The sequence below is a fragment of the Oncorhynchus gorbuscha genome, linkage group LG05, assembly GCF_021184085.1.
Source record: "Oncorhynchus gorbuscha isolate QuinsamMale2020 ecotype Even-year linkage group LG05, OgorEven_v1.0, whole genome shotgun sequence".
Classification (NCBI taxonomy): Eukaryota; Metazoa; Chordata; class Actinopteri; order Salmoniformes; family Salmonidae; genus Oncorhynchus; species Oncorhynchus gorbuscha.
In genome coordinates, this window is record NC_060177.1 from 95,178,868 (window position 1) to 95,205,107 (window position 26,240).

A 26,240-nucleotide genomic window follows, 5' to 3' on the forward strand; every position below is an offset into this window, starting at 1 on the left:
ATTGTTAGCCGACATGTATTGGAGATGTATTGGAGTAGAGCCTACATGTATTGGAGTGTTAGCCTACATGTATTGGAGTGTTATCCTACATGTATTGGAGTGTTAGCCTACATGTATTGGAGTAGAGCCTACATGTATTGGAGTAGAGCCTACATGTATTGGAGTGTTAGCCTACATGTATTGGAGTGTTATCCTTCATGTATTGGAGTGTTAGCCTACATGTATTGGAGTAGAGCCTACATGTATTGGAGTTTCAGCCTCCATGTACTGGACTGTTTTCCTACATGTACCCTATCTTCCCTGCCTCATGCGCTCCCTCACTAATCTGTTGTTTTAACTCTGTGATCCCCTTAGTGATCTCTGACCAACTAAGGAATCCAGAAGTTGCATTCCAAATGGCACTTGTCCAGAGCACATAAGGCTCTGTTCAAAAGTAATGCACTATATAGGGAACAGGGTGCAGTTTTGGGACGCAGCCCAGAAGCAGTAAGCAGAGCTCTACCACAGAGCCATGATGCTGCTGGATGTGGGTCAGTCCCAAATAGAAACAGAGAGTCAGCAAGCTCCTGTTAGATTTCACAGCACTGATTCCTCAGCCGATAAAAGAGGATCCCCTTACAGACCAGACCAAGGCTACATTCTTTAAGACACCGACATGGTTTTCTTTTGGATTATATAGGTTTGGTATTTAAAGCTAGAATTCTTCATTTGAACTATAACAAAGTGGACACCAGGTTTTGGCAAAAAGCTAAAGCATAATTCATAGGTCATAGGTCATAGGTCATAGGTCATTTTGATGCAAGGACTGACCTGTTTGATTACATTCATTTTGTTTAGTAAAACAAGTTTATATCTTGGGTTCTCATTTGAACTGAAGCTCATGAGGAATTTATAAATGATATTCTTCCAAAAACAAAATAATCTATGGTTACTATAGATACCATTAAATAATAAAATGGACGTAGCAATTTAGGATTCTAGATTTGAGAAAGATTGTCAATCTTTATTAATTTACTCCAGGAATTTGTGTGAAGTATTAATTAGAGGTTCTACTCAATCAGGAATTTGTGTGAAGTATTAATTAGAGGTTCTACTCAATCAGGAATTTGTGTGAAGTATTAATTAGTGGTTCTACTCAATCAGGGATTTGTGTGAAGTATTAATTAGAGGTTCTACTCAATCAGAAATTGGTGTGAAGTATTAATTAGAGGTTCTACTCAATCAGAAATTTGTGTGAAGTATTAATTAGAGATTCTACTCAATCAGGAATTTGTGTGAAGTATTAATTAGAGGTTCTACTCAATCAGGAATTTGAATCCTGAACCACCACGGCAGTGGGAATAGGTTTTCATAGAGGGTCATGTGGAGCCTAATTTCCTCTTAATTATCTGTTATAAATGTTTATTAGTTAGAGAGAGAGAGAGAGATCACCCCCTCCAGAGACCTTGCTTCAGCCAAACCCTGTCGGCCCAGGGAGGGGGTTAGACTCGGCCCAACCTCCCTGGGCCGAGTCTAACCCCTCCCTGGGCCGGGTCTAACCCCCTCCCAGGGCCGGGTCTAACCCCCTCCCTGGGCCGAGTCTAACCCCCTTCCTGGGCCGGGTCTAACCCCCTCCCTGGGCCGAGTCTAAACCCCTCCCTGGGCCGAGTCTAACCCCCTCCCCGGGCCACATGGGTCTTCTTGACGCCAAAAACAAGTCCACTGTTGACCACTCTTTTAAGTGCTTTAACTCCCTCCTTCCCTCCAGAATTATATAGCCTCCATTGGCCTCTTGTCTTTTCTTTTTTTCTTCCAAAGGGGTTAATATTGATTTATCATCCTCCATGTGAAGCTGCTTCAATAATCCTCTATCCTCTCCTCCCAGCGAGCGTGGCTCTGGCTACGCGGCCGACCGGACATTTGTCAGGAAGGAGCGTTGATGGGCTGTGAATGAAATTGTTCAAGAAAAAAATAAATACCCATTACCTTGTCAGAGTTCTATTTTTACGTCATTAGGCCGTATTCGGGGAGAATGGGATTATATCCACGGGCTGATGGAGATGCCTACCGCCTTATAGTGGGGCAGTAAATAATGATTGGCTATAGAGGAGTCCTAGCCACTAGGTCTTACTCAGTCATATCATTATTTTATAAAGAGACACCAGCATTTCCAACTGATGTAAGAGGGTGGGGGTGTTTGTGTTGAGTAAATTGATCAGAATGTATTATCATTTATAATAAGAGGTTTCATCTTCATTCTTCGCACTCATACCATTGAGGCCAAATAGAAATGGAGGGGGACGAAGCCCCCCCCCGCCCCCATAACCTTCCTTTGTTTGTGCCATGTTATTCCTCCGTGCAATCTGAGCAGGGAAAACAAAGAAAGGAAGTCCAACTGTTTCCTTCTAAATACCAGAGGATCTATATAGCGTGTTTTAGGAACTATATCAGGTTTGTATTGATTCTAACTACACTTTGAATCTGAATTTACAGATTTTTTTTCCTGATCCTGGCGATAGAGCAACTGAAGCCCAGGCTTTGGGGGGGAGGATTCCTCTTTATTACAGTTAATATGGATATGGATTTTAACGGCATTAATCAACTGGTGTGTCGTCTCCCTATCGCCTTTTCTCTTTCAGTTCACACTTTTCGCTGAGGTGTTCAGCAGCAAACCATGGGAACCCCCTCGCTTGCTAAAGACAAGCTATTTCCCTCTGCCAATTAGCTCAGAATTTCCAGTAGGAGATTTTCATTCACAAAAAAAAAAGACACATTGATGCATAATCTCTTATTCTATTCGTCTTCTTCTACAGATGGGTTAAAGGTGGACACAAGGATGGACTGTCTGCTATCCAACGGAATCAAACTAAATGACACAGGAAATAGGAAATAACTCGGCCTCGGATGAAGGCAGCGAGCGCCAGTACCACTTTGAGGGGAAAACAAAAGACCCCATGGCCATTTTCATGAAGAATGTCTGAGGAAAGGACAAGAGACCATCAAAGACATTTATGGGAGAAAGAAAAGGAAAACGTTGTTTTCCTCTCTTTTAAATTCTGTTGTTTAAAGGACATTGCAATGGCCAATGACCTCGAGAGTGGAATGCAGTGGAAAAATAAAAGGGTCTGTCACTGCCTGGGAAAAAGATCAGGTTCCAGGATTCAATAAATACAATGAGGCAATCCTACTTTCTTCACACAATAATCAAAGGACCATTTTTTCGACCACCGCATTCTAAGTGAATGAAAAAGGCGATAGCTTTTCATGCCATTGTTGTGAGAAGGTCAGAGTGAGCATTCCATTAGGTGTTGTAGTAAGGTCGGAGTGGGCATTAAGGTCAGAGTGAGCATTCCATTAGGTGTTGTATTAAGGTCAGATTGGGCATTCCATTAGGTGTTGTATTAAGGTCGGAGTGGGCATTAAGGTCAGAGTGGGCATTCCATTAGGTGTTATATTAAGGTCGGAGTGGGCATTCCATTAGGTGTTGTATTAAGGTCAGATTGGGCATTCCATTAGGTGTTGTAGTAAGGTCGGAGTGGGCATTCCATTAGGTGTTGTATTAAGGTCGGAGTGGGCATTCCATTAGGTGTTATATTAAGGTCAGAGTGGGCATTCCATTAGGTGTTGTAGTAAGGTCAGAGTGAGCATTCCATTAGGTGTTGTATTAAGGGAAGAGTGGGCATTCCATTAGGTGTTGTATTAAGGTCAGAGTGAGCATTCCATTAGGTGTTGTATTAAGGGAAGAGTGGGCATTCCATTAGGTGTTGTATTAAGGGAAGAGTGGGCATTCCATTAGGTGTTGTATTAAGGTCAGAGTGGGCATTCCATTAGGTGTTGTATTAAGGTCAGAGTGAGCATTCCATTAGGTGTTGTATTAAGGTCAGAGTGGGCATTCCATTAGGTGTTGTATTAAGGTCGGAGTGGGCATTCCATTAGGTGTTGTATTAAGGTCGGAGTGGGCATTCCATTAGGTGTTGTATTAAGGTCGGAGTGGGCATTCCATTAGGTGTTGTATTAAGGTCGGAGTGGGCATTCCATTAGGTGTTGTATTAAGGTCGGAGTGGGCATTCCATTAGGTGTTGTATTAAGGTCAGAGTGGGCATTCCATTAGGTGTTATATTAAGGTTGGAGTGGGCATTCCATTAGGTGTTGTATTAAGGTCAGAGTGGGCATTCCATTAGGTGTTATATTAAGGGAAGAGTGGGCATTCCATTAGGTGTTGTATTAAGGGAAGAGTGGGCATTCCATTAGGTGTTATATTAAGGGAAGAGTGGGCATTCCATTAGGTGTTATATTAAGGTTGGAGTGGGCATTCCATTAGGTGTTATATTAAGGTCAGAGTGGGCATTCCATTAGGTGTTGTATTAAGGTCAGAGTGGGCATTCCATTAGGTGTTGTATTAAGGTCGGAGTGGGCATTCCATTAGGTGTTGTATTAAGGTCGGAGTGGGCATTCCATTAGGTGTTGTATTAAGGTCAGAGTGGGCATTCCATTTGTCGTTAGGGTCGTTAGGGTCGTTAGGGTCGTTAGGGTCGTTTGCAGGATAATGTCCAGAAGACTTCTTAGCTTGTCATCATACATTTCCTTACAGAGAAGTATGGAATTAGTTTTTCACAACAGTGAACAATTCAAACTATTTAACCCTCAATAATAAATTCTGATTTATATAATGCCCACTAAGCAGTTTATTTTTTATCCTTTTTAACCATAGAAGTCATACTGAGATTTACAAATATTTTTCAAGTGAGCATTGTACTACCTGCCCTGTACGTTTGTACGCCTGATATTTGTCGTTTTACTATCCTGTCTTTGCAACACAGGAACCGTCAAGTCTTTCAATCTTACCTTTTTCATTTTTGTAATTTCAATAACTTTATTTCAATAAAAACCATGAACCCACCTGTCCCTGCGTGTATTTTACACTCTAATAGTACGTTGAGATGAATATCGTAAAAAGTTTCAGAACATTTCATCCTCAAAGCGCACCAATTTGTAAGTCGCTCTGGATAAGAGCGTCTGCTAAATGACTTAAATGTAATGAAAATGTTGTGAAATGAATGTCAAGTAATATTTTAAATTGTATATATCTGCCTCATTGCTGGACCCCAGGATGAGTAGCTGCTGCCTTGGCAGGAACTAATGGGGATCCATAATGAAACTCCAGGAAGAGTAGCTGCTGCCTTGACAGGAACTAATGGGGATCCATAATAAACCCCAGGAAGAGTAGCCGCTGCCTTGGCAGGAACTAATGGGGATCCATAATGAAACCCCAGGAAGAGTAGCTGCTGCCTTGACAGGAACTAATGGGGATCCATAATAAACACCAGGAAGAGTAGCCGCTGCCTTGGCAGGAACTAATGAGGATCCATAATAAACCCCAGGAAGAGTAGCTGCTGCCTTGGCAGGAACTAATCGGGATCCATAATATACCCCAGGAAGAGTAGCTGCTGCCTTGGCAGGAACTAATGGGGATCCATAATAAACCCCAGGAAGAGTAGCTGCTGTCTTGACAGGAACTAATGGGGATCCCTAATAAACCCCTGAAAGCAAAAGAACTGTTCGCCGGGATCTTCATGAAATGGGTTTCAATGGTTGAGCAGCCGCACACAAGCCTAAGATCACCATGTGCAATGCCAAGCGTCGGCTGGAATGGTGTAAAGTTCGCCGACATTGGACTCTGAAGCAGTGAAAATGCGTTCTCTGGAGTGATGAATCACGATTCCCCATCTGGCAGTCCGACAGACAGATCAGGATTTGGCAGTTGCCAGGAGAACGCTACTTGCCCCAATGCATAGTGCCAACTATAAAGTTTGGTGGAGGAGGAATAATGGTCTGGGGCTGTTTTCCCGTAGTTCCAGTGAAGGGAAATCTTTACGCTATAGCATACATTCTAGACGATTCTGTGCTTCCAACTTTGTGGCAGCAGTTTGGGGAAGGCCCTTTCCTGTTTCAGCATGACAATACCCCCGTGGACAAAGCGAGGTCCATACAGAAATGGTTTGGACTTATCTGGCCTGCACAATGCCCTGACCCCAACCTAGTCGAACACCTTTGGGATGAATTGGAACGCCGACTGAGAGCCAGGCCTAATCACCCAACATCAGTGCCCGACCTCACTAATGCTCTTGTGGCTGAATGGAAGCAAGTCCCCACAGCAACGTCCCAACATCTAGTGGAAAGCCTTCCCAGAAGAGTGGAGGCTGTTATAGCAGCAAAGGGGGGGGGACCAACTCCGTATTAATACCCATGATTATGGAATGAGATGATCGACGAGCAAGTGTCCACATACAGTACTTCTGGCCATGTAGAGTATATATATACCTGTTATTAGCATTTTGGGCTTAACAGATGGTTTATTTGTATGTATCATTAATTCCAGTTAATGACCATGGTGATATTGTCTATATAAATGCAGCTGCCACTGTATACAAGTCATTGGACCCCGTTTCTCAATGTACATTACGGGAGCTAGGTTCAGTACACGTCACTTTGTATCAGAAAGTAGGCTGTCCTTGAAGTAGTGTAGTTGATGTGTATATAGATATCTATAGTGTAATTGATGTTTATATAGATAGGTATAGTGTCAATCACCGTATTCTTATCGACAGACTCAACAGCGTTGGTTTCTCTAATGACTGCCTCGCCTGGTTCACCAACTACTTCTCAGATAGAGTTCAGTGTGTCAAATCGGAGGGCCTGTTGTCCGGGCCTCTGGCAGTCTCTATGGGGGTGCCACAGGGTTCAATTCTCGGGCCGAATCTTTTCTCTGTATATATCAATGATGTTGCTCTTGTTGCTGGTGATTCTTTGATCCACCTCTAAGCAGACGACACCATTCTGTATACTTCTGGCCCATCTTTGGACACTGTGTTACCAAACCTCCAAACGAGCTTCAATGCCATACAACACACCTTCCGTGGCCTCCAACTGCTCTTAAATGCTAGTAAAACTAAATGCATGCTCATCAACCAATCGCTGCCCTCACATGCCTGCCCGCCTAGCATCATTACTCTGGACGGTTCTGACTTAGAATATGTGGACAACTACAAATACCTAGGTGTCTAGTTAGACTGTAAACTCTCCTTCCAGACTCACATGAAGCATCTCCAATCAAAAGTTAAATCTAGAATCGGCTTCCTATTTCGCAACAAAGCCTCGTTCACACATGCTGCCAAAAATACCCTCGTAAAACTGACTATCCTACCGATCCTCGACTTTGGCGATGTCATTTACAAAATAGCCTCCAACACTCTACTCAGCAAACTGGATGTAGTCTATCACAGTGCCATCCGTTTTGTCACCAAAGCCCCATATACTACCCATCACTGTGACCTGTATGCTCTACTTGGCTGGTCCTCGCTGCATATTCGTTGCCTGACCCATTGGCTCCAGGTCATCTATAAGTCTTTGCAAGGTAAAGCTCTGCCTTATCTCAGCTCACTGGTCACCATAGCAACACCCACCCGTAGCACGCGCTCCAGTAGGTATATTTCACTGGTCATCCCCATAGCAACACCCACCTGTAGCACCCGCTCCAGTAGGTATATTTCACTGGTCATCCCCAAAGCCAATTCCTCTTTGGCCACCTTTCATTCCAGTTCTCTGCTGCCAGTGACTGGAATGAATTTTTTTTAAATCACTGAAGTTGGAGACTTATATCTCCCTCGCTAACTTTAAGCGTCAGCTGTCAGACCAGCTTACCAACCGCTGCAGCTGTACACAGCCCATCTGTAAATAGCCCATCCAACAAACTACCTACCTCATCTCCAGATTTGTTTTTGTTTTCCTGCTCTTTTGCACACCAGTATTTCTACTTGCACATCCTCATCTGCACATCTATCACTCCAGTGTTAATGCTAAATTGTAATTACTTCGCTACTATTGCCTATTTATTGCCTTACCTCCTTACTCAATTTGCACACACTGTATATAGATTTTTCTATTGTGTTATTGACTGTATGTTTGTTTATTCGGTGTGAAACTCTGTGTTGTTGTTTTTCTCGCACTGCTTTACTTTATCTTGGCCAGGTCGCAGTTGTAAATGAGAACTTGTTATATATATATAAATACCTGGTTAAATAAAGGTGAAACAAATTAAATAAAGTGATGTGTATATAGGTATGTATAGTTTAATTGATGTGTGTGGGAAGGAATTCGTTATAATAAATCCCACATTTCACTAGAAGCTACTGTGTTATTATCCTGACTTAATATCCTATACTTCTGTCTACCTCTCGCTCTCCCTCATCTCAACCTTTCTCCCTCTCCAAGACAATCATACTTACTCAAAACATACTTACATCATAAAATGACAACAATAAATGTCTCCCCTGTTGTCAGGCATTAAGTAGCCATGGTGTGACTGTGTTGTCAGGCATTAAGTAGCTATGGTGTGACCTTTAAGTCTTTACTGAAGACTCATCTCTTCAGTGGGTCATATGATTGAGTGTAGTCTGGCCCAGGAGTGGGAAGGTGAACGGAAAGGCTCTGGAGCAACGAACCACCCTTGCTGTCTCTGCCTAGCCGGTTCCCCTCTTTCCACTGGGATTCTCTGCCTCTAACCCTGTTACGGGGGCTGAGTCACTGGCTTGCTGGGGCTCTCTCATGCCGTCCCTGGAGGGGGTGTGTCACCTGGGTGGGTTGATTCACTGTTGTGGTCAGCCTGTCTGGGTTGGCGCCCCCGCCCCCCCCTTGGGTTGTGCCGTGGCGGAGATCTTTGTGGGCTATACTCGGCCTTGTCTCAGGATGGTAAGTTGGTGGTTGAAGATATCCCTCTAGTGGTGTGGGGGCTGTGCTTTGGCAAAGTGGGTGGGGTTATATCCTTCCTGTTTGGCCCTGTCCGGGGGTGTCCTCGGATGGGGCCACAGTGTCTCCTGACCCCTCCTGTCTCAGCCTCCAGTATTTATGCTGCAGTAGTTTATGTGTCGGGGGGCTAGGGTCAGTTTGTTATATCTGGAGTACTTCTCCTGTCCTATTCGGTGTCCTGTGTGAATCTAAGTGTGCGTTCTCTAATTCTCTCCTTCTCTCTTTCTTTCTCCCTCTCGGAGGACCTGAGCCCTAGGACCATGCCCCAGGACTACCTGACATGATGACTCCTTGCTGTCCCCAGTCCACCTGGCCATGCTGCTGCTCCAGTTTCAACTGGCCTGGGCCCTAGGACCATGTCCCAGGACTACCTGACATGATGACTCCTTGCTGTCCCCAGTCCACCTGGCCATGCTGCTGCTCCAGTTTCAACTGTTCTGCCTTACTATTATTCAACCATGCTGGTCATTTATGAACATTTGAACATCTTGGCCACGTTCTGTTATAATCTCCACCCGGCACAGCCAGAAGAGGACTGGCCACCCCACATATGCTCTCTCTAATTCTCTCTTTCTTTCTCTCTCTCGGAGGACCTGAGCCCTAAGACCGTGCCCCAGGACTACCTGACATGATGGCTCCTTGCTGTCCCCAGTCCACCTGTCCATGCTGCTGCTCCAGTTTCAACTGACCTGAGCCCTAGGACCATGCCTCAGGACTACCTGACATGATGACTCCTTGCTGTCCCCAGTCCACCTGACTGTGCTGCTGCTCCAGTTTCAACTGTTCTGCCTTATTCGACCATGCTGGTCATTTATGAACATTTGAACATCTTGGTCATGTTCTGTTATAATCTCTACCCGGCACAGCCAGAAGAGGACTGGCCACCGCACATAGCCTGGTTCCTCTCTAGGTTTCTTCCTAGGTTTTGGCCTTTCTAGGGAGTTTTTCCTAGCCACCGTGCTTTTACACATGCATTGTTTGCTGTTTGGGGTTTTAGGCTGGGTTTCTGTAAAGCACTTTGAGATATCAGCTGATGTACGAAGGGCTATATAAATACATTTGATTTGATTTGATTTGATTTGTGACTGTGTTGTCAGGCATTAAGTAGCCATGGCGTGGCTGTGTTGTCAGGCATTAAGTAGCCATGGCGTGGCTGTGTTGTCAGGCATTAAGTAGCCATGGCGTGGCTGTGTTGTCAGGCATTAAGTAGCCATGGTGTGACTGTGTTGTCAGGCATTAAGTAGCCATGGCGTGGCTGTGTTGTCAGGCATTAAGTAGCCATGGCGTGGCTGTGTTGTCAGGCATTAAGTAGCCATGGTGTGACTGTGTTGTCAGGCATTAAGTAGCCATGGCGTGGCTGTGTTGTCAGGCATTAAGTAGCCATGGCGTGGCTGTGTTGTCAGGCATTAAGTAGCCATGGTGTGGCTGTGTTGTCAGGCATTAAGTAGCCATGGTGTGACTGTGTTGTCAGGCATTAAGTAGCCATGGTGTGACTGTGTTGTCAGGCATTAAGTAGCCATGGTGTGACTGTGTTGTCAGGCATTAAGTAGCCATGGTGTGACTGTGTTGTCAGGCATTAAGTAGCCATGGTGTGACTGTGTTGTCAGGCATTAAGTAGCCATGGCGTGGCTGTGTTGTCAGGCATTAAGTAGCCATGGTGTGACTGTGTTGTCAGGCATTAAGTAGCCATGGTGTGACTGTGTTGTCAGGCATTAAGTAGCCATGGTGTGACTGTGTTGTCAGGCATTAAGTAGCCATGATCATCACTTCAGTGGACAGGAAGGAAAGGAAGACACGCACCCTGACCTCTCCTGTATCTATCCTGTATCTATCCTGTATCTAAAGAAGAAGAATTTGTTCTTAAAACTGACTTGCCTAGTTAAATAAAGGTTAAGAACATCTGTCCTATAGCTATCCTGTATCTATCCTATAGTGATGATATATTTATCCTATAGGTAAAAGATAAACAGTCATTATAAAGTCACATCCCAAAAGCAGTAGCTCCAGTTTCCTTGTGTTTTCTATATGTAGAACATGACACCACAGACAAACTCCACTTCAAATAGTTGATCCATTATTGGATTGGTGGCTGAGTGTTACCTCACACCTCTCTATCTGCCAAAGATGGTGTTGTCTTTCACAGAGAAGGGAGAGACGGAAAGGAGAGGAGAGGAGAGGAGAGGGAGAGGAAAGGGAGAGGAGAGGAGAGGAGAGGAGAGGAGAGGAGAGGAGAGGAGGAGAGGAGAGGAGAGGAGAGGAGAGGAGAGGAGAGGAGAGGAGAGGAGAGGAGAGGAGAGGAGAGGGAGAAAGAGTGAGGAAAGGAGAGGAGAAAGGAGAGGAGAGAAGAGAAGAGAGGAGAGGAGAGGAGAGGAGAGGAGAGGAGAGGAGAGGAGAGGAGAGGAGAGGAGAGGAGAGGAGAGGAGAGGAGAGGAAATGAGAGGAGAGGAGAGCGGAGGAGAGGGGGAGGAGAGGAGAGGAGAGGGAGAGAGGAGAGGAGAGGAGAGGAGAGGAGAGGAGAGGAGAGGAGAGGAGAGGAGAGGAGAGGAGAGGAGAGGAGAGGAAATGAGAGGAAAGGGAGAGGAGAGGAGAGGGAGAGGAGAGGAGAGGAGAGGAGAGAGAGAGGAGAGGAGAGGAGAGGAGAGGAGAGGAGAGGAGAGGAGAGGAGAGGAGAGGAGAGGGAGAAAGAGTGAGGAAAGGAGAGGAGAGGAGAGGAGAGGAGAGGAGAGGAGAGGAGAGAGGAGAGGAGAGGAGAGGAGAGGAGAGGAGAGGAGAGGAGAGGAGAGGAGAGGAGAGGAGAGGAGAGGGTGAAACATAGCTGGTCATCTTTTGTTAGTTAACCCAATGCTCCCTGTCACTCACTGCCTCAGGGGGTGGGCAATACGGCAGGCATCTAAGAGCCAATTGATTGGTTGGTTGGCGGTTAAGGTGGAGGGGAGGGAAAGCGGGGTTAAGTGGGTGGGGGGTATCGCAAGGCGAGTAAGGGGGCGGGGAAAGTAGGGGCGGGGTTACTGACCTCCTGAATCAGAGACGAGGAGCCGCCACCGATACCGACACTTGAATTTCCCAGCTTCCTCTCTGGTGCACTGCCTTGTCCTGACTGAACACATTGTAAAGGACAAAACAGATGATCATCTCTTCAGTGGACAGGAAGGAAGACACGCAACGTGACCACAACCTGACTACACACTGACCACAACCTGACCACAACCTGACAACAATCTGAGCACATCCTGAGCACATACTGACAACGACCTGACCACAACCTGACTACAACCTGAGCACATCCTGACCACAACCTGACCACAGCCTGACCACAACCTGACAACAACCTGACAACAACCTGAGCACATCCTGAGCACATACTGACAACGACCTGACCACAACCTGACTACAACCTGAGCACATCCTGACCACATACTGACAACGACCTGACAACAACCTGACAACGACCTGACCACAACCTGACCACATACTGACAACAACCTGACAACATACTGACAACAACCTGACAACATACTGACAACAACCTGAAAACATACTGACAACAACCTGAGCACATACTGACAACAACCTGAGCACAACCTGACCACATACTGACAACAACCTGACAACAACCTGACAACAACCTGACAACAACCTGACCACAACCTGACAACAACCTGACCACATACTGACAACAACCTGAGCACAACCTGACCACATACTGACAACAACCTGACAACAACCTGACAACAACCTGACCACAACCTGACAACAACCTGACCACATACTGAGCACATCCTGACCACATACTGACAACAACCTGAGCACATCCTGACCACAACCTGAGCACATCCTGACCACATACTGACAACAACCTGAGCACATCCTGACCACATACTGACAACAACCTGAGCACATCCTGACCACATAGTAACAACAACCTGGGCACATCCTGACCACATACTGACAACAACCTGAGCACATCCTGACCACATACTGACAACGACCTGACCACATACTGACAACGACCTGAGCACATCCTGACCACATACTGACAACGACCTGAGCACATCCTGACCACATACTGATAACAACCTGACCACATACTGACAACGACCTGAGCACATCCTGACCACATACTGACAACAACCTGAGCACATCCTGACCACATACTGACAACAACCTTACCACATACTGACAACGACCTGACAACATACTGATGACAACCTGACCACATACTGACAACAACCTGACAACATACTGACAACAACCTGACAACATACTGACAACAACCTGAGCACATCCTGACCACATACTGACAACAACCTGACCACATACTGACAACAACCTGAGCACATCCTGACCACATACTGACAACAACCTGAGCACATCCTGACCACATACTGACAACAACCTGACAACATACTGACAACAACCTGACAACATACTGATGACAACCTGACCACATACTGACAACAACCTGAGCACATCCTGACCACATACTGACAACAACCTGACCACATACTGACAACAACCTGAGCACATCCTGACCACATACTGACAACAACCTGACCACATACTGAAAACAACCTGACAACATACTGACAACATACTGACAACAACCTGACCACATACTGACAACAACCTGACAACATACAGACAACAACCTGACAACAACCTGACAACAACCTGACAACATACTGACAACGACCTGACAACAACCAGACCACATACTGACAACAACCTGACAACATACTGACAACAACATACTGACAACAACAGACAACAACCTGACAACAACCTGACAACAACCTGACCACAACCTGACAACCTGACAACATACTGACAACAACCTGACAACAACCTGACAACAACCTGACAACATACTGACAACGACCTGACAACAACCTGACCACATACTGACAACAACCTGACAACAACCTGACAACATACTGACAACGACCTGACAACAACCTGACCACATACTGACAACAACCTGACAACATACTGACAACAACCTGAGCACATCCTGACCACATACTGACAACAACCTGAGCACATACTGACAACGACCTGAGCACATCCTGACCACATACTGACAACGACCTGAGCACATCCTGACCACATACTGACAACGACCTGAGCACATCCTGATCACATACTGACAACAACCTGACCACATACTGACAACGACCTGAGCACATCCTGACCACATACTGACAACAACCTGACAACATACTGACAACAACCTGACAACATACTGACAACAACCTGACCACATACTGACAACAACCTGACCACATCCTGACAACAACCTGACAACATACTGACAACAACCTGACAACATACTGACAACATACTGACAACAACCTGACCACATACTGACAACAACCTGAGCACATCCTGACCACATACTGACAACAACCTGAGCACATCCTGACCACATACTGACAACAATCTGACCACATACTGACAACAACCTGACAACATACTGACAATGACCTGACAACAACCTGACCACATACTGACAACAACCTGACCACATACTGACCACAACCTGACCACAACCTGACCACAACCTGACCACAACCTGACAACAACCTGACAACAACCTGACCACATACTGAGCACATCCTGACCACATACTGACAACAACCTGAGCACATCCTGACCACAACCTGACCACATACTGACAACAACCTGACCACATACTGACCACATACTGACAACAACCTGAGCACATCCTGACCACATACTGACAACAACCTGAGCACATCCTGACCACATACTCACAACAACCTGAGCACATCCTGACCACATACTGAGAACAACCTGAGCACATCCTGACCACATACTGACAACAACCTGAGCACATCCTGACCACATACTGACAACAACCTGAGCACATCCTGACCACATACTGACAACGACCTGACCACATACTGACAACGACCTGAGCACATCCTGACCACATACTGACAACGACCTGAGCACATCCTGACCACATACTGATAACAACCTGACCACATACTGACAACGACCTGAGCACATCCTGACCACATACTGACAACAACCTGAGCACATCCTGACCACATACTGACAACAACCTTACCACATACTGACAACGACCTGAGCACATCCTGACCACATACTGACAACAACCTGACAACATACTGACAACAACCTGACAACAACCTGACCACATACTGACAACAACCTGAGCACATCCTGACCACATACTGACAACAACCTGACCACATACTGACAACAACCTGAGCACATCCTGACCACATACTGACAACAACCTGACCACATACTGACAACAACCTGACAACATACTGACAACAACCTGACAACATACTGACAACAACCTGACCACATACTGACAACAACCTGACAATATACTGACAACAACCTGACAACATACTGACAACAACCTGACAACATACTGACCACAACCTGACCACATACTGACAACAACCTGAGCACATCCTGACCACATACTGAGAACAACCTGACAACAACCTGACAACAACCTGAAAACATACTGACAACGACCTGACAACAACCTGACCACATACTGACAACAACCTGACCACATACTGACAACAACCTGACAACATACTGACAACGACCTGACAACAACCTGACCACATACTGACAACAACCTGACAACATACTGACAACAACCTGAGCACATCCTGACCACATACTGACAACAACCTGACAACATACTGACAACGACCTGAGCACATCCTGACCACATACTGACAACAACCTGAGCACATCCTGATCACATACTGACAACAACCTGAGCACATCCTGACCACATACTGACAACAACCTGACAACATACTGACAACAACCTGACAACATACTGACAACAACCTGACCACATACTGACAACAACCTGACCACATCCTGACCACATACTGACAACAACCTGAGCACATCCTGACCACATACTGACAACAACCTGACCACATACTGACAACAACCCCACAACATACTGACAACAATCTGACCACATACTGACAACAACCTGACAACATACTGACAATGACCTGACAACAACCTGACCACATACTGACAACAACCTGACCACATACTGACCACAACCTGACCACAACCTGACCACAACCTGACAACAACCTGTCAACAACCTGACCACATACTGACCACAACCTGACAACAACCTGACAACATACTGACAACAACCTGACCACATACTGACAACAACCTGACAACATACTGACAACAACCTGACAACATACTGACAACAACCTGACCACATACTGAAAACAACCTGACAACAACCTGACAACAACCTGACAACATACTGACAACAACCTGACAACGTACTGATAACGACCTGACAACAACCAGACCACATACTGACAACAACCTGACAACATACTGACAACAACCTGTGCACATCCTGACCACATACTCAGAACAACCTGACCACATACTGACAACAACCAGACAATAACCTGACCACAACCTGACCACAACCTGACCACATACTGACCACATACTGACAACATCCTGACAACATATTGACAACAACCTGACCACAACCTGACAACAACCTGACCACAACCTGACACATACTGACAACAACCTGACCACACACTGACAACAACCTGACAACAACCTGACAACATACCGACAACAACCTGACAACATTCTGACAACAACCTGACCACATACTGACAACAACCTGACAACAACCTGACCACAACCTGACAACAACCTGACCACAACCTGACAACAACCTGACCACACACTGACAACAACCTGACAACAACCTGACAACATACCGACAACAACCTGACAACATTCTGACAACAACCTGACCACATACTGACAACAACCTGACAACAACCTGACCACACACTGACAACAACCTGACAACAACCTGACAACAACCTGACAACATACCGACAACAACCTGACAACATTCTGACAACAACCTGACCACATACTGACCACATACTGACAACATACTGACAACAACCTGACAACATACTGACAACAACCTGACCACATACTGACCACATAATGACAACAACCTGACCACAACCTGACAACATACTGACAACAACCTGACCATATTCTGACAACAACCTGACAACATACTGACAACAACCTGACAACAACCTGACCACATACTGACAACAACCTGACCACATACTGACAACAACCTGACCACATACTGACAACAACCTGACCACATACTGACGACATACTGACAACAACCTGACAACAACCTGACCACATACTGACAACAACCTGACAACATCCTGACAACAACCTGACCACATACTGACAACAACCTGTCCACATACTGACAACAACCTGATCACATACTGACAACAACCTGACAACAACCTGACAAAAACCTGACAACAACCTGACCACATATTGACCACATATTGACCACATACTGACAACAACCTGACAACAGCCTGACCACATACTGACAACAACCTGACAACAACCTGACCACATACTGACAACGACCTGAGCACATCCTGACCACATACGGACAACAACCTGAGCACATCCTGACCACATACTGACAACAACCTGAGCACATCCTGACCACATACTGACAACAACCTGACAACAACCTGACCACATACTGACAACAACCTGGACACATACTGACCACATACTGACCACAACCTGACCACAACCTGACCACATACTGACCACATACTGACAACAACCTGACCACATACTGACAACAACCTGACCACATACTGACAACAACCTGACAACATTGTAAGTCGCTCTGGATAAGAGTCTGCTAAATGTGTCATGTTTGTCATTTATTGTCATGTCTTGTCCCTGTGCTCCCCATGCTATTCGTTTCCCTCTGCTGGTCTTGTTTGGTTCTTTCCCTCCTTCTATCCCTCTCTCTCCCCCTCCCTCTCTCACTCTCTCGCTCTCTCTTCTCTCTGTCGTTCCGTTCCTGCTCCCAGCTGTTCCTATTCCCCTAATCATCATTTAGTCTTCCCACACCTGTTCCCGATCCTTTCCCCTGATTAGAGTCCCTATTTATTCCTTGTGATCCGTTCCTGTCCCGTCGGTTCCTTGTATTGTATTCACCATGCTGTGATTGCGTTTCGCCCTGTCCTGTCGTGTTTTTGCCGTGATTGTGTATCACCCTGTCCTGTCGTGTTTTGTGCCTTCATCAGATGCTGCGTGTGAGCAGGTGTCTCAGTCGACTACGGCCTGCGCCTACCCGAAGCGACCTGCAGTCTGTGGCCGCTTCTCCAGTTGTTTCCCTCTACAAGTCTAGAGGATTTCTGTTATTCCGTTTTGGACTTTAATAAACTCTGTTTCTGTTAAGTCGCTTTTGGGTCCTCTTTCACCTGCATGACAGAAGGAACCGACCAAGGAATGGACCCAGCGACTTCAGACGCTCGTTACACTGCCGTCGAGATCCAAGGAGCCATGCTCGGCAGACACGAGCAGGAATTGTCTGCTGCTCGCCATGCCGTGGAAAACCTGGCTGCTCAGGTTTCCGACCTCTCTGGACAGTTCCAGAGTCTACGTCTCGTGCCACCTGTTACTTCCTGGCCTGCCGAGCCTCCAGAACCTAGGGTTAATAACCCACCTTGCTACTCCGGGCAGCCCACTGAGTGCCGCTCCTTTCTCACGCAGTGTGAGATTGTGTTCTCTCTCCAACCCAACACATACTCTAGAGAAAGAGCTCGGGTTGCTTACGTCATTTCACTCCTTACTGGCCGGGCTCGAGAATGGGGCACAGCTATCTGGGAGGCAAGGGCTGATTGCTCTAACGAATTCCAGAACTTTAAAGAGGAGATGATTCGGGTTTTTGACCGTTCAGTTTTTGGTGGGGAGGCTTCTAGGGCCCTGGCTTCCTTATGCCAAGGTGAACGGTCCATAACGGATTATTCCATTGAGTTTCGCACTCTTGCTGCCTCTAGTGAGTGGAACGAGCCGGCGCTGCTCGCTCGTTTTCTGGAGGGACTCCACGCAGTGGTTAAGGATGAGATTCTCTCCCGGGAGGTTCCTTCAGATGTGGACTCTTTGATTGCTCTCGCCATCCGCATAGAACGACGGGTAGATCTTCGTCACCGGGCTCGTGGAAGAGAGCTCGCATCAACGGTGTTTCCCTGCTCCGCATCGCAACCATCTCCCTCCTCTGGCTTTGAGACTGAGCCCATGCAGCTGGGAGGGATTCGCATCTCGAATAAGGAGAGGGAACGGAGGATCACCAACCGCCTGTGCCTCTATTGCGGAGTTGCTGGACATTTTGTTAATTCATGTCCAGTAAGAGGCCAGAGCCCATCAGTAAGCGGAGGGCTACTGGTGAGCGCTACTACTCAGGTCCCTTCATCTAGATCTTGTACTACTATGTCGGTCCATCTACGCTGGACCGGTTCGGGTGCTACATGCAGTGCTTTGATTGACTCTGGGGCTGAGGGTTGTTTCATGGACGAAGCATGGGCTCGGAAACATAACATTCCTTTCAGACCGTTAGACAGGCCTACGCCCATGTTTGCCTTAGATGGTAGTCATCTTCCCAGTATCAAATTTGAGACACTACCTTTAACTCTCACAGTATCTGGTAACCACAGTGAGACTATTTCTTTTTTGATTTTCCGTTCACCGTTTACACCTGTTGTTTTGGGTCATCCCTGGCTTGTATGTCATAATCCTTCTATTAATTGGTCTAGTAATTCTATCCTATCCTGGAACGTTTCTTGTCATGTGAAGTGTTTAATGTCTGCCATCCCTCCCATTTCTTCTGTCCCTACTTCTCAGGAGGAACCTGGCGATTTGACAGGAGTGCCGGAGGAATATCATGATCTGCGCACGGTCTTCAGTCGGTCCCGAGCCAACTCCCTTCCTCCTCACCGGTCGTATGATTGTAGTATTGATCTCCTTCCGGGGACCACTCCTCCTCGAGGTAGACTATACTCTCTGTCGGCTCCCGAACGTAAGGCTCTCGAGGATTATTTGTCTGTGTCTCTTGACGCCGGTACCATAGTGCCTTCTTCTTCTCCGGCCGGGGCGGGGTTTTTTGTTAAAAAGAAGGACGGTACTCTGCGCCCCTGCGTGGATTATCGAGGGCTGAATGACATAACGGTTAAGAATCGTTATCCGCTTCCCCTTATGTCATCAGCCTTCGAGATTCTGCAGGGAGCCAGGTGCTTTACTAAGTTGGACCTTCGTAACGCTTACCATCTCGTGCGCATCAGAGAGGGGGACGAGTGGAAGACGGCGTTTAACACTCCGTTAGGGCATTTTGAGTACCGGGTTCTGCCGTTCGGTCTCGCCAATGCGCCAGCTGTTTTTCAGGCATTAGTTAATGATGTTCTGAGAGACATGCTGAACATTTTTGTTTTTGTCTATCTTGACGATATCCTGATTTTTTCTCCGTCACTCGAGATTCATGTTCAGCACGTTCGACGTGTTCTACAGCGCCTTTTAGAGAATTGTCTCTACGTAAAGGCTGAGAAGTGCTCTTTTCATGTCTCCTCCGTTACTTTTCTCGGTTCCGTTATTTCCGCTGAAGGCATTCAGATGGATTCCGCTAAGGTCCAAGCTGTCAGTGATTGGCCCGTTCCAAGGTCACGTGTCGAGTTGCAGCGCTTTTAGGTTTCGCTAATTTCTATCGGCGTTTCATTCGTAATTTCGGTCAAGTTGCTGCCCCTCTCACAGCTCTTACTTCTGTCAAGACGTGTTTTAAGTGGTCCGGTTCCGCCCAGGGAGCTTTTGATCTTCTAAAAGAACGTTTACGTCCGCTCCTATCCTCGTTACTCCTGACGTCACTAGACAATTCATTGTCGAGGTTGACGCTTCAGAGGTAGGCGTGGGAGCCATCCTATCCCAGCGCTTCCAGTCTGACGATAAGGTTCATCCTTGCGCTTATTTTTCTCATCGCCTGTCGCCATCTGAGCGCAACTATGATGTGGGTAACCGTGAACTGCTCGCCATCCGCTTAGCCCTAGGCGAATGGCGACAGTGGTTGGAGGGGGCGACCGTTCCTTTTGTCGTTTGGACAGACCATAAGAACCTTGAGTACATCCGTTCTGCCAAACGACTTAATGCCCGTCAAGCTCGTTGGGCGTTGTTTTTCGCTCGTTTCGAGTTTGTGATTTCTTACCGTCCGGGTAGCAAGAACACCAAGCCTGATGCCTTATCCCGTCTGTTTAGTTCTTCTGTGGCTTCTACTGATCCCGAGGGGATTCTTCCTTATGGGCGTGTTGTCGGGTTAACAGTCTGGGGAATTGAAAGACAGGTTAAGCAAGCACTCACGCACACTGCGTCGCCGCGCGCTTGTCCTAGTAACCTCCTTTTCGTTCCTGTTTCCACTCGTCTGGCTGTTCTTCAGTGGGCTCACTCTGCCAAGTTAGCTGGTCATCCCGGTGTTCGAGGCACTCTTGCGTCTATTCGCCAGCGCTTTTGGTGGCCGACTCAGGAGCGTGACACGCGCCGTTTCGTGGCTGCTTGTTCGGACTGCGCGCAGACTAAGTCGGGTAACTCTCCTCCTGCCGGTCGTCTCAGACCGCTCCCCATTCCTTCTCGACCATGGTCTCACATTGCCTTAGACTTCATTACCGGTCTGCCTTTGTCTGCGGGGAAGACTGTGATTCTGACGGTTGTCGATAGGTTCTCTAAGGCGGCACATTTCATTCCCCTCGCTAAACTTCCTTCCGCTAAGGAGACGGCACAAATCATTATTGAGAATGTATTCAGAATTCATGGCCTCCCGTTAGACGCCGTTTCAGACAGAGGCCCGCAATTCACGTCACAGTTTTGGAGGGAGTTCTGTCGTTTGATTGGTGCGTCCGTCAGTCTCTCTTCCGGGTTTCATCCCCAGTCTAACGGTCAAGCAGAGAGGGCCAATCAGACGATTGGTCGCATACTACGCAGCCTTTCTTTCAGAAACCCTGCGTCTTGGGCAGAACAGCTCCCCTGGGCAGAATACGCTCACAATTCGCTTCCTTCGTCTGCTACCGGGTTATCTCCGTTTCAGAGTAGTCTGGGTTACCAGCCTCCTCTGTTCTCATCCCAGCTTGCCGAGTCCAGCGTTCCCTCCGCTCAAGCGTTTGTCCAACGTTGTGAGCGCACCTGGAGGAGGGTGAGGTCTGCACTTTGCCGTTACAGGGCACAGACGGTGAGAGCCGCCAATAAACGCAGGATTAAGAGTCCAAGGTATTGTTGCGGCCAGAGAGTGTGGCTTTCCACTCGCAACCTTCCTCTTACGACAGCTTCTCGTAAGTTGACTCCGCGGTTCATTGGTCCGTTCCGTGTCTCCCAGGTCGTCAATCCTGTCGCTGTACGACTGCTTCTTCCGCGACATCTTCGTCGCGTCCATCCTGTCTTCCATGTCTCCTGTGTTAAGCCCTTTCTTCGCACCCCCGTTCGTCTTCCCTCCCCCCTCCCGTCCTTGTCGAGAGCGCACCTATTTACAAGGTACATAAGATTATGGACATGCGTTCTCGGGGACGGGGTCACCAATACCTAGTGGATTGGGAGGGTTACGGTCCTGAGGAGAGGAGTTGGGTTCCGTCTCGGGACGTGCTGGACCGTTCGCTCATCGATGATTTCCTCCGTTGCCGCCAGGATTCCTCCTCGAGTGCGCCAGGAGGCGCTCGGTGAGTGGGGGTACTGTCATGTTTGTCATTTATTGTCATGTCTTGTCCCTGTGCTCCCCATGCTATTCGTTTCCCTCTGCTGGTCTTGTTTGGTTCTTTCCCTCCTTCTATCCCTCTCTCTCCCCCTCCCTCTCTCACTCTCTCGCTCTCTCTTCTCTCTGTCGTTCCGTTCCTGCTCCCAGCTGTTCCTATTCCCCTAATCATCATTTAGTCTTCCCACACCTGTTCCCGATCCTTTCCCCTGATTAGAGTCCCTATTTATTCCTTGTGATCCGTTCCTGTCCCGTCGGTTCCTTGTATTGTATTCACCATGCTGTGATTGCGTTTCGCCCTGTCCTGTCGTGTTTTTGCCGTGATTGTGTATCACCCTGTCCTGTCGTGTTTTGTGCCTTCATCAGATGCTGCGTGTGAGCAGGTGTCTCAGTCGACTACGGCCTGCGCCTACCCGAAGCGACCTGCAGTCTGTGGCCGCTTCTCCAGTTGTTTCCCCTCTACAAGTCTAGAGGATTTCTGTTATTCCGTTTTGGACTTTAATAAACTCTGTTTCTGTTAAGTCGCTTTTGGGTCCTCTTTCACCTGCATGACAAAATGACTTAAATGTAAATGTAAATGTACATACTGACCACATCCTGACAACATACTGACAACAACCTGACCACATACTGACAACAACATGACAAACACTGACCACAACCTGAACAACAATGAAACTAGATAAACACACAACGCCCCTCTTTTAAAATGAAAGGGAAGGAGACATTTAAATACCATGTAAAATGTATAGACTAGATAGAAACTAAATGTAGTCTATTCTAGGCAAGGTCAAATCATTTAAACATACACATGAACAAAAACAAAATCATAATTTTACTCTGATGTCTTTTGAACAAAGTCTATCATTCTATAATATATGTAAAGAGAGTAGTATTGGGCTGGTTTATGCAAAACCATGCAAAGTGGATGATATTAGTTGTCCCAGTATGAGGAAGGGACCGAGGGTTGATAACAGACAGATGACAGGAAGTGAGAGACCATTAGGAAGGAGGAGTGATATCAGATGACAGGAAGAGAGAGACCATTAGGAAGGAGGAGTGATATCAGATGACAGGAAGAGAGAGACCATTAGGAAGGAGGAGTGATATCAGATGACAGGAAGAGAGAGACCATTAGGAAGGAGGAGTGATATCAGATGACAGGAAGAGAGAGACCATTAGGAAGGAGGAGTGATAACAGATGACAGGAAGAGAGAGACCATTAGGAAGGAGGAGTGATATCAGATGACAGGAAGAGAGAGACCATTAGGAAGGAGGAGTGATATCAGATGACAGGAAGAGAGAGACCATTAGGAAGGAGGAGTGATATCAGATGACAGGAAGAGAGAGACCATTAGGAAGGAGGAGTGATATCAGATGACAGGAAGAGAGAGACCATTAGGAAGGAGGAGTGATAACAGATGACAGGAAGAGAGAGACCATTAGGAAGGAGGAGTGATAACAGACAGATGACAGGAAGAGAGAGACCATTAGGAAGGAGGAGTGATATCAGATGACAGGAAGAGAGAGACCATTAGGAAGGAGGAGTGATATCAGATGACAGGAAGAGAGAGACCATTAGGAAGGAGGAGTGATATCAGATGACAGGAAGAGAGAGACCATTAGGAAGGAGGAGTGATATCAGATGACAGGAAGAGAGAGACCATTAGGAAGGAGGAGTGATAACAGATGACAGGAAGAGAGAGACCATTAGGAAGGAGGAGTGATATCAGATGACAGGAAGAGAGAGACCATTAGGAAGGAGGAGTGATATCAGATGACAGGAAGAGAGAGACCATTAGGAAGGAGGAGTGATATCAGATGACAGGAAGAGAGAGACCATTGGGAAGGAGGAGTGATAACAGATGACAGGAAGAGAGAGACCATTAGGAAGGAGGAGTGATATCAGATGACAGGAAGAGAGAGACCATTAGGAAGGAGGAGTGATATCAGATGACAGGAAGAGAGAGACCATTAGGAAGGAGGAGTGATAACAGACAGATGACAGGAAGAGAGAGACCATTAGGAAGGAGGAGTGATATCAGATGACAGGAAGAGAGAGACCATTAGGAAGGAGGAGTGATAACAGACAGATGACAGGAAGAGAGAGACCATTAGGAAGGAGGAGTGATATCAGATGACAGGAAGAGAGAGACCATTAGGAAGGAGGAGTGATATCAGATGACAGGAAGAGAGAGACCATTAGGAAGGAGGAGTGATAAAAGATGACAGGAAGAGAGAGACCATTAGGAAGGAGGAGTGATATCAGATGACAGGAAGAGAGAGACCATTAGGAAGGAGGAGTGATATCAGATGACAGGAAGAGAGAGACCATTAGGAAGGAGGAGTGATAACAGATGACAGGAAGAGAGAGACCATTAGGAAGGAGGAGTGATAACAGACAGATGACAGGAAGAGAGAGACCATTAGGAAGGAGGAGTGATAACAGATGACAGGAAGAGAGAGACCATTAGGAAGGAGGAGTGATATCAGATGACAGGAAGAGAGAGACCATTAGGAAGGAGGAGTGATAACAGACAGATGACAGGAAGAGAGAGACCATTAGGAAGGAGGAGTGATATCAGATGACAGGAAGAGAGAGACCATTAGGAAGGAGGAGTGATATCAGATGACAGGAAGAGAGAGACCATTAGGAAGGAGGAGTGATAACAGATGACAGGAAGAGAGAGACCATTAGGAAGGAGGAGTGATAACAGACAGATGACAGGAAGAGAGAGACCATTAGGAAGGAAGAGTGATATCAGATGACAGGAAGAGAGAGACCATTAGGAAGGAGGAGTGATATCAGATGACAGAAAGAGAGAGACCATTAGGAAGGAGGAGTGATATCAGATGACAGGAGAAGAGAGACCATTAGGAAGGAGGAGTGATATCAGATGACAGGAAGAGAGAGACCATCCTAAGCTCATCATCGCGATGCAAACACATTATTCCTCTGTTTGAGTTGTTATTTCCCTAACTAGCTCTGTTGTTCTCTCCCTCTCCCTGTCTCTTTCTTTCTCTCCTCTTATCTGTATAAACCTTTCTCCCTGTCTCTCACTTTCCACCACTCTCTCCCAGGCTATAAATGGACTCTTGTATCTTCCTTCCATTTTTGTCTTTCTCTCTTGTTGGCTCTCTCTCTCCTTATCCATCCATCCAACAATCCCTCCTCCACCCCACACCAGTGTTGCTAGTCAGTTAGAGGGCTTAACACAAGGTAATTGACTCACGTTACAGACAGACAGACAGACAGACAGACAGACAGACAGACAGACAGACAGACAGACAGACAGACAGACAGACAGACAGACAGACAGACAGACAGACAGACAGACAGACAGACAGACAGACAGACAGACAGACAGACAGACAGACAGACAGACAGGTGGAGGGGGACAGACACAGACAGACAGACAGGTGGAGGGGGACAGACAGACAGACAGACAGACAGACAGACAGACAGACAGACAGACAGACAGACAGACAGACAGACAGACAGACAGACAGACAGACAGACAGACAGACAGGTGGAGGGGGACAGACAGACAGACAGACAGACAGACAGACAGACAGACAGACAGACAGACAGACAGGTGGAGGGGGACAGACAGACAGACAGACAGACAGACAGACAGACAGACAGACAGACAGACAGACAGACAGACAGACAGACAGACAGACAGACAGACAGACAGACAGACAGACAGGAGCATCAATCAAACACGATATAATAAGATTATAAGATAATATTATTAGATAACATTATTACGAAAATAAGACAATATTGTCAATGAGA

General features: G+C 46.8%; 1 protein-coding gene across 2 annotated transcripts in view; it reads right to left on the reverse strand.

Annotated features, from left to right (window-relative positions):
* Window positions 1–26,240, reverse strand: part of LOC124036678 (AT-rich interactive domain-containing protein 3A-like) — a 298,644-nt gene that overhangs the window by 223,158 nt on the left and 49,246 nt on the right. Inside the window, exon 3 of one of the 2 annotated variants that reach the window (XM_046351526.1) lies at window positions 11,798–11,881. The exons of the other annotated variant lie outside the window; for it this stretch is intronic. Within the exon in view, the coding sequence (XP_046207482.1) occupies window positions 11,798–11,881 (84 nt within the window). The remainder of the gene's footprint in view (window positions 1–11,797; window positions 11,882–26,240) is intronic. 2 annotated transcript variants of the gene reach the window in all.